This window comes from Bos grunniens, chromosome 11, assembly GCF_055505025.1.
Source record: "Bos grunniens cultivar Pamir isolate PY7600 chromosome 11, Bosgru_T2T1.0, whole genome shotgun sequence".
Taxonomy (NCBI): domain Eukaryota; kingdom Metazoa; phylum Chordata; class Mammalia; order Artiodactyla; family Bovidae; genus Bos; species Bos grunniens.
Window position 1 is genome coordinate 4,618,732 of NC_141175.1, and position 12,601 is coordinate 4,631,332.

The 12,601-nt window shown below is 56.4% G+C and overlaps 1 protein-coding gene across 9 annotated transcripts; it reads left to right on the top strand.

Annotated features, from left to right (window-relative positions):
• The first annotated feature begins 518 nt into the window (after positions 1 to 518).
• GBGT1 (globoside alpha-1,3-N-acetylgalactosaminyltransferase 1 (FORS blood group)) lies at positions 519 to 10,892 on the top strand. 9 transcript variants are annotated; one of them, XM_086324344.1, is made up of 8 exons: positions 519 to 624; positions 1,142 to 1,714; positions 1,804 to 1,903; positions 2,487 to 2,552; positions 7,642 to 7,689; positions 7,773 to 7,808; positions 8,526 to 8,660; positions 9,599 to 10,892. In XM_086324344.1, exons 2-8 carry the CDS (start codon positions 1,648 to 1,650, stop codon positions 10,284 to 10,286), a joined length of 1,140 nt encoding a protein of 379 aa, XP_086180470.1. In that variant the 5' UTR covers positions 519 to 624; positions 1,142 to 1,647; the 3' UTR covers positions 10,287 to 10,892. The 9 variants fall into 9 exon arrangements, with proteins under 9 accessions (XP_086180470.1, XP_086180471.1, XP_086180476.1 ...); XM_086324345.1 differs by having other exon boundaries at positions 9,602 to 10,892; XM_086324350.1 differs by lacking the exon at positions 1,142 to 1,714 and having other exon boundaries at positions 1,715 to 1,903; positions 8,488 to 8,660.
• Positions 10,893 to 12,601: the final 1,709 nt, after the last annotated feature.

Below are 12,601 nucleotides of genomic sequence, written 5' to 3' on the forward strand. Positions count from 1 at the left end.
ATGAACCAGGGTCAGTACAACCTCTGGAGGAAAGTACGGCTAATTCCGTTCAGAGAGGAGGCAGAGGCTCCGAGAGATTCCAAGAGCTGCTCACGGTCTCCAGGCCGGCGTGCCAGGCTCAGGGCTCCTAAGCAAGAGTGATGATCCCAAGCCAGAAAGTAAGGACGACGTCCTTCTGGTTTTCCCTTCCAGTGATTGTTTCAACGCTCTCCTAAAAACAATAAAGTTTTCTCCCCAAATCGGATCCCTGACTTCTCAAGCGCGCATCGCGCCCCCATCCCGGAGTTCCCTGACCCACGCTCCTCTCACCTAAGATGGGTCTTCCGCCTTGGAGGCGTGGCCCGCGTGGCCCACGTGGCCCGCAGAGTGTAGAGCCCCAGGGGGACCTCTAGGGGGCGGGGCTGCAGCTGGTGGGCGGGTCGAGGCCGGGTGGGATGAGCATCAGCCGGTGGGCGGGGCGAGAGGCTCCTTTCCCCGCCCCCCTCGAGCCCGCCCGGGCCCGCCCACCGGCTGCGTCCGGCCCCGCCCACCGCGCTACCTGAGGCGCCCGGGCCAGCCGCGTCCCTGATTTCCGGGCCCAGCTGCGCCCCTCCGTTCGTCCCCACCTCGGTCCGGCCTCAAGAGGTGAGTCTGCAGGCGGCAGGGACAGTCGCGCTCCGTCCGCCGCGCCACGGATCTGGCTGCGGCCCGCAGTGGCAGGCGGAAGTGGAGGCGCTCGCGTGCGGGCCCCGGGCTCCAGGGTGCAGGTCACCGGCTGGGGCGGCCGGGGTGCGGGCCGGGCTATGCGTCGGCGGCGCGCCCCACGATCTAGCGGAGCCGACGCGTCAGGTGGAGCCTTTGGAGGAACTGGCGCCCCAAGCCCGGGTGGGGAAGCCGAGGTCCGCAGAGGGAGCGAGAGCTCCAGCGGGCTTGCCAGAGGCCACGGAGTGAGCGGGACCAAAGCCCCGAAGCTCCTGCCTGGGGACCTCGCTCTGACCTCGGGCGGACGCAGGGGTGTCCCGCGCTCCCTGTGGCCCGGACTGGGCCTAGCGCTTTCACAGCCCTCCCCTCGTGTCCGGAGCGGCGCGTACTGCGTCTTGTCCCCCGCACCAACCCCTACTATAGCTGAGGAGGACCACCCCACCCTCGCCCCCGCCACCAGGCTGTGATGGACCGCGGAGGAGAGTGCCTTGCTCAAGGTTGGCGCCGAGCCGGTGAGAGGTGAAACGTGCTCCCGGGAGAGCTCTGCCTCCCGGAGGAACGGAGGAACAGTCGGCTGCCACCCCTGGCCCCCACCCCCTGCCAGGGAGATCGCCGCCACCCATCTCTGCCCAGCAACCCCCTTCCCCAGGCCGCGTGTGCCCCCGCGGTGCCGGCTCCGGCCCCGGGCTGGATTTCCAGCGACCCGGCTGTTTCCCCCAGAATCCTTAAGGCTCCATGTCCTCTGGCCCTAGTCGCTAGGAAGGCCGGCTCATCATGGAAGGTTTCAGGAGGGAGACATGCGAGCCAAGGCAGTGGGGGCGGCCAGTCGCCTTTCCGGCCCAGTGCCTCTCCCAAGGCACAGCAGCCGGCTTTGGCTGAATCCTGAGCCTCTGTCCCCTGGAACTGCCAAATCTGGGCCTGGGGTCCAGCTGGACAGGACGACGCCTGGACTCCACATTCCCCTTGATGGTGGTGCCCAGGGGAGGGCAGAGCAGCGGTCAGTGTCCTGTGGATAAGGAGCATCCCTTTGCAGGTATTCCCCAACCCCGGAGACCTGGACTCTGAGCCTGACACCCCTGAGAGAGGTGGGCCGATTCACCAAGACCCACTCGGTCTCTGCAGGTGCCCAGGCTCAGAGGCTGCCCCCAGCGATGCACTGCCTGAGACTGGCCCTGGGCCTGGGATTCTGCCTGCTGCTGGGCATCACCCTCTGCTCTCTGTGGTGAGCATGCCCCTTGCAGCCCTCTGTCCCCACCCCAGACTCCTCCCTCTCTCAGCATCTCAACCCCCAAACCTGGACCCCTTCCCAGGATTTCCAGGTCCCACCCTCTTCTCTAGGCACACCTGTCCCTCCCCACCAGCCCCAGTACGACTGACCCAGCCTGGCTTACGGGTTTTCCTTTGCACTGACCTCCCGGCCTCTACACCTAACTCTTGCCTCTGCCTGGACTATTCTTCTAGCTGTGTTAATGAGGAACTCCTGTCTATGCTCCAGAATTTACCCCGTGTGTCCTTTCCGCAAAGCTCTGGGGGTTCCCCCACACCACCAGTCCCTTGTGGGACTGGTGTCAAGAATATTCCTCCCCCAGGAATGAATGGCTGCATAGCTGTATAATGACTCACTGCAGAAGGCCAGGAGGCTTTGTCCTCTGAGGTCAGCCAGACCCAAGGACTAATAGGTGGAGGGTGGGGGAGGGGGGGACCCCAGGTGCGCCACTGGGGACCTGCATTTCCACTAACATGCACCAACGTGACTTCTCAGCCTCAGCTTAAAAATCAAGTCAACACATATATTTCCTTCCTAGGGTGTATGTCGAGAACTGGCTGCTGGTCTCCTACATCCCCTATTATCTCCCCTGCCCAGAGATCTTGTAAGTATGGGGCAGGCAGACTTAGGGGCCCCCGGAATAGGGAAGATGGGAAGGCTTTTCAGGTCACTTTGTAGGTTCTTAGGTCCTAAACTCATGATTCTGAGCCATGAATGTGGAAGTTCCCTGTTTCCATCTTCAGGTATCCTTGCAGTGCCCTCTCCACGGTGTGACTTTGAGCGTGTTGCATAGCTCAGAGCCTCACTTGCCGTATCTGTAAAATGGGAGGATAGGGTTTGGGGTGTGATGATGCCTGTAAATATCCTGGTGCTGCACCTGGTATATAGAAGGTGCTCAGGAAAGAATGATTTCAGGACTTGACCTTTTTGCTCAATGTTGTGCTCTCTGTGAATTCGAAGGACAAATGCACACGTGGCCAGTCTCCCTCAGATAACAGATCTGACATTTGGACAGTTCAGAGTGATAAAGATGATTTGGGACAGTCTCAATGTGGCATTTGGCCCCGTGGTCTTCTGGTTTTCATGACACCGAAAGGAAAGTTTAAAATCTGGATCATAGACGACTAATTAACAGTAAGGTGTGTTTCACTATTATAAACAGAATGTAGTAAATTAGGCAGGACAACAGAAAAGACAAAAGAAAACAAAAACCCTCTTGTGTCCAGGGGCATGAATTGCACTCTGATTCCATGGTCAGCTTGTTGATTGCTGCACTTTCTATTCAGATTGTTCTGAAAGCAGAAAGTACGCTTGCTGTTGGAAATAGCTGTGACCAGAATGTTTTTGCAGTTCTTATCGTATTTCCCCAGAATTGGCTTCATTTTTCGGCATCTGGTCACCGTCATTTTACTCCACCCAGGGGCTGGGCCCTAATTCTTAAACCATCTCCTTTTTCCACCAACAGCTGTGGGGCATTTAGGTTGTTTCTGGTTTACCAGCTTCTAAGTTAGTTTGTAATGAGCAACTCTGGATATAAAGCGTTCTTCATCTTTTTTTTAAAATTAATTTATTTGCCTATGCTGGGTCTTAGTTGCAGCACGCAGGACCTCCCATCTTCCTCTCAGCATGCAGGATCTTTAGTTGTGGGTGGCACGTGGGATCTAGTTCCCTGACCAGAGATTGAATCCCAGGTCTCTGCTTTGGGAGCATGGAGTATAAGCCACTGGGCCACCTGGGAAGTCCCAGCTTTTTCCATCTTAGAAATCCTTTTATTTGGTATGTTCCTGGGCCAAAGGATATGGCCAGGGTCTTCATCCATCTCATCAGGCTGCTCTCCAGGCTGCCTGCTTAGTCGCTTCAGCCGTGTCCAACTCTTCATGACCCCATGGACTGCAGCCCGCCAGGCTCCTCTGCCCATGGGATTTCCCAGGCAAGAATACTGGAGTGGGTTGCCATTTCCTCCTCCAGGGGATCTTCCTGACCCTGAGTCAGAGTGATTCAGGCCAATAGGACATGAGGGGTTTTGTTTGGACCCAGGGATCCAACCTGCATCTTTCGCGTCTCCTGCATTGGCAGGCGGGTTCTTTACCAAAACATGACCTGAAGCCCCTGGAAGCTCTCCAGGGGGACGCAGCAAACACAGATACACCTCCCCACCCTGCCCCACGGGGGACCGCGGCAAACACAGATACACCTCCCCACCCTCCCCCACCCCAGCAGCTGCACTGCGCCTGGGCTGGGGCTGCAGGTATTCAGATCAGATCAGTTGCTCAGTCGTGTCCGACTCTTTGCGACCCCATGAATCCCAGCACGCCAGGCCTCCCTGTCCATCACCAACTCCCGGAGTTCACTCAGATTCACGTCCATCGAGTCAGTGATGCCATCCAGCCATCTCATCCTCTGTCGTCCCCTTCTCCTCCTGCCCCCAATCCCTCCCAGCATCAGAGTCTTTTCCAATGGGTCAACTCTTTGCATGAGGTGGCCAAAGTACTGGAGTTTCAGCTTTAGCATCATTCCTTCCAAAGAAATCCCAGGGCTGATCTCCTTCAGAATGGACTGGTTGGATCTCCTTGCAGTCCAAGGGACTCTCAAGAGTCTTCAACACCACAGTTCAAAAGCATCAATTCTTTGGCACTCAGCCTTCTTCACAGTCCAACTCTCACATCCATACATGACCACAGGGAAAACCATAGCCTTGACTAGACAAACCTTTGTTGGCCAAGTAATGTCTCTGCTTTTGAATATGCTATCTAGGTTGGTCATAACTTTTCTTCCAAAGAGTAGGCGTCTTTTAATTTCATGGCTGCAGTCACCATCTGCAGTGATTTTGGAGCCCAGAAAAATAATGTCTGACACTGTTTCCACTGTTTCCCCATCTATTTCCCATGACGTGATGGGACCAGATGCCATGATCTTCGTTTTCTGAATGTTGAGCTTTAAGCCAACTTTTTCACTCATCTCCTTCAAGGGGCTCTTTAATTCTTCTCCACTTTCTGCCATAAGGGTGGTGTCATCTGCATATCTGAGGTTATCAATATTTCTCCCGGCAATCTTGATTCCAGCTTGTGTTTCTTCCAGTCCAGCGTTTCTCATGACGTACTCTGCATATAAGTTAAATAAACAGGGTGACAGTATACAGCCTTGACGAACTCCTTTTCCTATTTGGAACCAGTCTGTTGTTCCATGTCCAGTTCTAACTGTTGCTTCCTGACCTGCATACAAATTTCTCAAGAGGCAGGTCAGGTGGTCTGGTATTCCCATCTCTTTCAGAATTTTCCACAGTTTATTGTGATCCACACAGTCAAAGGCTTTGGCATAGTCAATAAAGCAGAAATAGATGTTTTTCTGGAACTCTCTTGCCTTTTCCATGATCCAGCGGATGTTGGCAATTTGATCTCTGGTTCCTCTGCCTTTTCTAAAACCAGCTTGAACATCAGGAAGTTCACGGATCACATATTGCTGAAGCCTGGCTTGGAGAATTTTGAGCATTACTTTACTAGCGTGTGAGATGAGTGCAATTGTGCGGTATTTTGAGCATTCTTTGGCATTGCCTTTCTTTGGGATTGGAATGAAAACTGACCTTTTCCAGTCCTGTGGCCACTGCTGAGTTTTCCAAATTTGTTGGCATATTGAGTGCAGCGCTTTCACAGCATCATCTTTCAGGATTTGGAATAGCTCAACTGGAATTCCATCACCTCCACTAGCTTTGTTCGTAGTGATGCTTTCTAAGGCCCACTTGACTTCACATTCCAGGATGTCTGGCTCTAGGTCAGTGATCACACCATCGTGATTATCTGGGTCCTGAAGATCTTTTTTGTACACTTCTTCTGTGTATTCTTGCCATCTCTTCTTAATATCTTCTGCTTCTGTTAGGTCCATACCATTTCTGTCCTTTATCGAGCCCATCTTTGCATGAAATGTTGCTTTGGTATCTGCAAGTATTAGGTGTCATGAAAAACAAAAACTAAAACCTTGCTGATTTGAGAGACGGGAAATGCACTGTGGTTTGAATTTCGCTCCTTGGACCACGGCCCTCATCGCCCCACGCCTCCCCATTTACTGAATTTCCTCTCTGGTGGCCCGCCTGCTCCACCACCTCCCCGCTTGGCCTGTTGGTGGGTCGTCTATCACCACCTTTGGCTGAAAGTACTCGGTGCTTTTGTTTTTCTAATTATTTGCAGTTTTTTAAAAATTATTTGCAGTCTGAGTTTTTTAAACAGATTACAGTTGGAGGTTTTTTGTTAGTTTTAAATGGTCACACCTTCCTCTCTGTTCATTTGGATTTCTTCTTTCAATGTTATTACCTTCCGAGGTCTGGAAACATGAAGTTCCTGTTTTTATTTTGGCTCTGGCTCATCTGTGCTTTGGTGTTCTTATGTCTGACTCTTTAATGTGGCCAGAGCAGAGCGTGTCGGGGCTGGTGAGGCGAAGGGAGACACCGATGGCCGGGAGTGTGGGACGAGGGCCCCTTTCCTCTTCTCACTTCTGACCAACTTCTCAGAGTCCCGTCACTTTCTGAGCAGGACCTGAAATGTGCTTGTTTGTATGGAACTGAGGCAGAGGGCCAAGTTGATGGATCAACTTTAAAAAATATATCTTCCAGAGTATAGGCTAATCACTATAGGACAAATACTGTAGGGTTTCATTTGTAAGAGATCTCTAGTATAGAGAAATGGGACTTCCTGGTGGTTCAGTGGTTGAGACTTCATACTCCCAATGCAGGGGGCACAGGTTCGATTCCAAGTCGGGCCACATGGCGTGGCCAAAATGAATAGAGATCTTATTGAAAAAAAAAAAAAAAAACAGAAGATTTTTTTTACAGAGATGGAAGTAAGCATAATAGTTACCAAGGGTTGGGAGAAGGGATGGAGAGGCAGTGTCTCAGGGAGAGAGTTTCAATTTGGGGACGATGAACAAGTTCTAGAGATGGGTGGAGGTGATGTTTGCACAGCACCGTGAGTGTACCTAATGCCCCGGAACTCTATGCTTTCGAATGGTTAAGGTGGTAAATCTTCGTCTTGTATACCTTACCACACACACAAAGCGTAGCCGGAGGCACCAGCACAGCTCCGGGAAGCCGAAGCCAGCCCACCGTGGTGATAGATGAAGAGACCGGGTGAGCGGCAGGCACCCTCCTCGGGTGGTCCGAGCCTCACAGGCAGCCTCAGGTCTGCTGGAAGTGGCTCTGACCGGCTCCCTGGGTCAGAGGAGCAGGCCTTTCCCGTCTCCAGGCCTCACTTCCACCCTGTGGAGTGACTCTGTCATTGTCCCCACTTTAAGGGAGAGGGGACAAAACCCCAAAGAGTGGGATGTCCAGCCCTGGGTCTCTCCAGCCGGAGGCGCCTCACCTGCAGCCTCGTCTGTCTGAGCTCCTGGGCTAGAAAGAGGCAGAACTGGGCTCACTTTGCAGCTTCTCAAAGCTTCTCCACGGTGCCCAGGCTCTTCCAGAGCCGAAAAAGACTGTAGAGACAAATGGCACCATGTTGAATCACCGCCCTGCCACACGGGACCCTGGATGGATGGCCTCTGTAGGAGCCCAGCCCCCAGAGAGCGGGCAGAGCCATGGAGGAGGGGCCAGGGAGCCTGGGGGAGGGGGCGCCTGGCCCATGGGGGTATTTTGTCCCCGCTTCATCCATCCCTGCTGAGCATCTCTACTAACGACACTGATGGCCCTGTCTCGCCTCTCCCACCAGCAACATGAAGCTTCAGTACGAGGAGGAGCCGTCCCAGCCCGTGGCACAGTAAGCAGCCTGTCCTTTCGCCCTCTGTGGCCCCAGGGCAGGGGGCTGCCATCCCTTTAACCATTTGCCCTTCTTGGTTGCAGGTCACAGTACCCTCAGCCCAAGCTGCTGGAGCAAAAGTAGGTGTTGATTAGGGCCTGGGTGCAGGATGGAGAGATTCGAGGGGGTGGGGGTCGGGGGCAAAGCTCTGATTTAGAAGCTGGGGTGCTGCAGGGGTCAGCTGACCTTGGGGTCCGGGCACTCTGGGACCTGGGCTCCAGTCCAGCTTGGTCACCAGCTGTGTAATCTTGGGTAGGTGACCCAACTCCTCTGAGCTGCTTCTATACAGGTGGATGGTTAGTGATACCCACTCGACAGGGCAGAGGACCAGATGAAATGAGGTTGGCAAAATGCAGAGCAGCGATTCCTGAGAGCCCCAGTGGCTAGGACTGTGTGCTTTCACTGCCAAGGACCCTGACTCGCTCCCTGGTCAGGGAACTAAGATCCTGCAAGCCAGGCGACGCAGCCAAAAACAAACAAACAAACCAAAAAAACTGCAGAGCACCGTGCCTTCAGTGCTCGATCCATGATTAATTATGAGAATGATAACCCCCCTCTCCGAGGCCCTTAGCAGACCCCAGAAACGCCAGGCTCCTCTAGACACTGGACATGCAGTAACTCCTGGCCCTCTTGCCCTCGCTGGGAAGGAGCTATTATCATCCCCACTTGAGAATACGGTGGCCCAGAGACAGGGATCAAGCTGCCCAGGGTCACACAGCGTGGGAGGCAGGACCAAGATGAGACGGAGGCTTTCCCCAGGGGAGGGTCTCAGCCCCCTCGGCCTCCTCTGCTGCCAGGCCCACAGAGCTACTGACACTCACACCCTGGCTGGCGCCCATCGTCTCCGAGGGAACCTTTAATGCCGAGCTTCTGCATCACATCTACCAGCCACTGAACCTGACCATCGGGCTAACGGCGTTTGCTGTGGGAAAGTGAGTAGGCGGCTGGGGGTGGGGGTGGGGTCTGGGGAGAGACAGGACCCTGCCCGGGCACCAGGGAGGCTGTGCCAGGTGGGAAGCGACAGAGCAGAGTGTGATGGTGGGAGAGGGCTTCCTGGAGGAAAGAGGCGGTCTGGGCCTGGCATGCAAGCGGGGAGGGGAGGCAGCCCAGTGAGGGAGCACCAGGAGCCTTTGTCAGGAGACACCTTGCCGCCTCATCCCGTCTGCTTCCCCTGAACCATCCAGGCAGGTGTAAAGGAATGGCAAGCCCCGAGAAATGGAGGGTCCATGCTCAGGCCACAGGCAGGTCAAGAGAGAGCTGGCCCTGCCCTGGGGATCCTCTCTCCTCCACCCCCGGGCCTGCCTGCTCTCTGGACGCCCCCTGTTTTCCCTCCTCCTCCCTTACCCCACCTGGCCTTTCCTTTCTGGGACTCCTGAGAGAGGGACCCCAATGGGGGGGCGGTCGATGACTAAAGGTAATGAATGGCCCACCTGGAGTCGGGGGGCTCCCTCTCCCCCAGCCCAGTCAGCACCCAGCACCACTCACTTCCCCTTGATGTGCAGCCACTTACCCGATTCTCAACTCCTTTTTTCTCTCTGAGCCTCAGTGTCCTTGTCTGTAAAGCGGGGAGTTTGTGAGGCCAGGAGGTAATCCCTTAGAACATTGCCTGGCACTTGTAAGTGCTCAGGAAAAGTCAAGGCGTGCAGCCTGTGAATATCATCAAGATATCGTTCTTAGGACGGTCCCTAGAGGTTGGTACTGTGATCAGGGGAACTTGACAGACGAGGGGCAGACCAGAGTGACTTCTTGAGACAGGAAGCTGGGAGGGGGACCCCAGCCTAGCCCTGGGCCCCGCGGGGTGTGCCCACCCGGAGCGGGGACCAGGCAGTGGCCCTGCAGAGGCCGTGGTGCATGACGGGGTCCTCTCCAGCAGGTATACCCGGTTCGTCCAGCACTTCCTGGAGTCGGCCGAGCGGTTCTTCATGCAGGGGTACCGCGTGCACTACTACATCTTCACTCACGACCCCCAGGCCATTCCTCGGGTCCCGCTGGGCCCTGGCCGCCGCCTCAGTGTCATCCCAGTCCCTGGGCCCTCCCAGTGGGAGGAGGCCTCCATGCGCCGGATGGAGGCCATCAGCGTGCACATCGCCAAGAGGGCGCACCGGGAGGTGGACTACCTCTTCTGCCTGGACGTGGACATGGCATTCCGGAACCCATGGGGCCCTGAGACCTTGGGGGACCTTGTGGCTGCCATCCACCCGGACTACTTCACCGTCCCCCGCCACCAGTTCCCCTATGAGCGCCGGCCTGTCTCCACCGCCTTCGTGGCGGATGGCGAGGGGGACTTCTACTATGGCAGGGCGGTCTTCGGGGGGCGGGTGGCCAGGGTGTATGAGTTCACCAGGGGCTGCCACATGGGCATCCTGGCAGACAAGGCCAACGGCATCATGGCAGCCTGCCAGGAGGAGAGCCACCTGAACCGCCGCTTCCTCTCGCACAAGCCCTCCAAGGTGCTGTCCCCCGAGTACCTCTGGGACGACAGGAAGCCCCAGCCCCCCAGCCTGAAGCTGATCCGCTTCTCTACCCTGAACAAGGACACTGCCCGGCTGCGGAGCTGACGGCAGAGGTGGGGCCGCCGTGGACGGGGGAACCCCAGCGAGCGCCCGGCTCACCAGAGCCTCTGGGCTCTGGGGCCTCACTCCTCAAGCCTTAGGTGGGACCAGCCCTGTGCCATCTAACCTCCGCCTCTGCTGGTGGAATCCAGCGGGAAGACGGGCCTGGAAAGGCCTCTGTCCACTGTGAAGAGCAGTGTCCGTGTGGAGGAGAACGCAAAGATCACACTCTCCGAGGCCCAAGGAGGGGAGGCCAGAGGTGGAAGGAGACGGGGCCTCCGCCAGCTCACGAGCCTTCGGGGCAGCCCCACCCAGCGCCCCAAATCCCCTTTCTGCCACCCGCCCATTCGTTGCCTGCTGCCCTTGAAGTTGCACTCTCTAACACTTGTAGGAAAGGCATCCCCACCCCCCTTTTCTCTGGCTGCAGGGGTCCCCACTGTGTCCCCGTCAGCCTCCGGAGCCAGTTTTTCACTCAGGACCCAGAGGAGCCTTCTAGGCCCTCTGGTTTCAAGTCCCTGCCTCACTCGAGGTGGATGGTCCCCAGCACCAAGCACCTCTTCTGTAAGAGGGTTTGGGCAGCGTTTAATAAAAGTAGCGTGTGCTAGGCCCTAACCAGGCTTTCTTCACCTGCATTTCTGAGCATCCGGGCTGCCAGGCCCCTAGGGATACAGGCAGCCTGGATTGTAAGTACAGTCAGCTTGGGTGGGAGGCGGGGGTACAGTTTTCTAGAAAGCCTGGGCTGCTGCTGGCCGCTGCAACAGGCAGGATTTCATCGCAGTTCTCCTGGGAGATGGGTGAAGTGAAAACATCACCGGCTATGCAGCCCTCCTGAGTCAGGGGGAGCAGAGCCCCTGCCCCCCAGCTGGACGTCCTGTGGGCTCTTGGTCCCTAAGTGCGGAGCACGTGTGTCTGATGCATCTGCTATCAACCTCAGCCTGGGGGACTCCTGGCGGGCGCGGGGCACCAAGGCCAAGGCAGGCCTAGGATTAGAGGGGCTCAGAGCCCTGCAGCGGTCGCACCTGCCTGGTGGGACAGAAGCAGTGGGCGGGGGGTGGGGGGCCAAGTATGCACTCCCCTGGGGGCAGCAGCATCCTTGCCACATAAGGTAGAGGGCAGGGGGTATGGTCTTTGGCCAAGTCAGGAGGAGCAGGAACCTACCCACCTGGGCACCTTGGGCAAAGCTGGGGCCAGCCCGAAGCCTACTCTTCCTGCAGCCTGTGCTTGGATGGCAAGCCAGCTCAGTCTGCAAGAGCACGTGGGGAGATAGCCTGAGCCGGAGAGGACGAGTCAGAGAGGCCCTGGGGTGCTCCCCAGGCAGAGGGACAAGAGTGGATCCATGGCCCATGTGTCCCCACCTTCCCAGGGTGCCCAGCCCTGCCCTGGGGAGTGTATGAAGCTGGCGGTGTTGAAGGGGCAGGCCCTGCCTTCACCGAGCTTCCGTGCTAGAGCAGGGAGAAGGCCCTTGACGTGGAGACCAGAGGAGGAGGAGTGGCCCTGCGCCTGGGCAGCGTCATAGGAGAGAAAGGAACCCTTGCTCACTCCAGCCCAGCTCTGGGTCCAGCTGATGGGCCTGTCTCAGCCTCAGCTCAAGCCCCCAGGCACTGTGGCTATCCCAGACAACATCCCAGGCATGGCCCTCAGACACAGTTGAGTGAATGACTACCCAACTCCTATACCTAAAACAGGGTCCAGGCTACTTTCCCAGAGAGCTGAGGGCTTGGGGCCAGAGCTGCTCTGTGGGTGGGAAGAAGTACGGGGCCTGGCAGGAGTGGGAGGGGTGGCAAGAGACAGGCCTGACCCAGCAGAGAGAGGGGGAGTACCAGAAATAGAAATCAACAGAATCACAAATGCAAAATGTCTGCAGTGTCCCCTGCAATGGAGACCCCTGAAACGTAAGCTTCCTGTCCCCTCGTGACCAACTAGCTCCTCCCCACGCCTTACAGTCCAACATCACTGCTCTGCCACAGGGCCAGCACCAGCATACCTTTGCTCACGCTGCCTACTGGTCAGGCCTCCCTGTCCAATCACCTGGCCCAATTCCAGGAACATAGTCATGACACCTCCTCTAGGAAGCCTGCCTTGATTTGTTCCCCCTTCCTTCCAGAGTGGGTGCCTTTTGGTGTTCCCATAAATACTCATCCCTATGTCTTCAGTTACAATGTTCTGCCCATCTCCACCCCTTTCCCAGTTCATAAACCCCAAGAGGATACAGGTGCTGGTCAACCAGGTTTACCCCGGTACCTGAAACCCAGGAGGCATTCTTTGAATGTTGAATGGCTTCATGAATGTGAGGCAGCTGAGAGAACACGGGTTTTAGTCTG